Source organism: Ostrinia nubilalis (assembly GCF_963855985.1).
Source record: "Ostrinia nubilalis chromosome W unlocalized genomic scaffold, ilOstNubi1.1 SUPER_W_unloc_6, whole genome shotgun sequence".
Classification (NCBI taxonomy): Eukaryota; Metazoa; Arthropoda; class Insecta; order Lepidoptera; family Crambidae; genus Ostrinia; species Ostrinia nubilalis.
In genome coordinates this window covers 272434-273590 of record NW_026973573.1, presented here as the reverse complement: position 1 = coordinate 273590, position 1157 = coordinate 272434, and the positions used below count along the sequence as shown (strand labels likewise).

Below are 1157 nucleotides of genomic sequence, written 5' to 3'. Positions count from 1 at the left end.
CTGTATGGCGAAATGTACGGTGGTCCTTTCGTCCCACCCGTACACAGAGGCACATTCGTTGACCTTTTTCAGCCAGACGTCTACTCGTTGATTTTTAGTTGCAGGGTCAAAATTTGGAACTATATTTTGAGAATCTAGACCTCTATAAGTTGATTGTGCACTCTGTGATGGCGGTTGGGACGACAAGCCACTTTTGAGAGATTGCAAAAGATTACAAACGTCTTTAGTAGTAAAAGTAGGGCTACGTACTCTTTGTGGAGGCTGGTTCGCGCCGGGGCACTCGTCGTGCTGGCTGGTGTTGGTCTTCAACGGCAGCAGAGGGCTGCGTTGCTCGTAGCGCTGACCATCTTGTCGGCTGCTTCGTCTGCGCCCGCGGCTGCTCTCGCGGCGGCTGCGACTGCGCTCACGGCGGCTGCGGCTGCCCTCGCGGCGGCTGCGGCTGCCCTCGCGGCGGCTGCGGCTGCCCTCGCGGCGGCTGCGGCTGCCCTCGCGGCGGCTGCGGCTGCCCTCGCGGCGGCTGCGGCTGCCCTCATGGAGGCTGCGGCTCCCGTCGCGGTCCCTCTGTAATTCCCGCTCCAGGCGAGAAATTCGTCTTCGTTCCAGCTCCAATTCTTGTTCCCGTCTACGCAAGTGACGGCTACGACTGCGCGTCCCCGTCCGGTTGCGTGTGCGGCTGCGCGTGCGACCGCCACTACGAGGCCGCTGAAAAGCGCTGCTACGCTTGCGCCCCGGCGGCTCTCTACTTTGACGACTTCGAGGGCGGCCACGGCTTGGGCTGTCCATGTCGCATGGAGGCGGGCTACGCTCTGGAGTAGCTAATTTTCGTCCGCCTTCATGACTTTCGGGTTGCTCATCCATAGTGACACCTCGTAAAAACAAATTTAGATGATTAGTAAGGGTTATAATATAACCATCCGAATACGGGAACGAAACTACATATCATCTCCCAAATTGATAATATTTTTAATTACGTTCCCGTTAATATATTATATCACTACACACTTGTCTGGATGTAATTACGAAGGTTAAATCACAACGACAAACAAAAGAAGTTCTTGTATTTATAGAAATATAAATGTTATTATTATAGTAATAATATGTGCTACACAGCATAATTGGAGACACATAACTTCGTTGATCTTATTGATATTACTACT

At 52.6% G+C, this 1157-nt stretch overlaps 1 protein-coding gene across 1 annotated transcript; it reads left to right on the top strand.

Moving 5' to 3' along the window:
* Positions 1-315: 315 nt before the first annotated feature.
* LOC135087419 (keratin-associated protein 5-1-like) lies at positions 316-815 on the top strand (the record flags this gene model as incomplete). Its single annotated transcript, XM_063982186.1, has 1 exon — positions 316-815. A coding segment is annotated over one exon (500 nt), but the record flags the coding sequence as incomplete, so codon positions are not given.
* Between the last annotated feature and the right edge of the window lie 342 nt (positions 816-1157).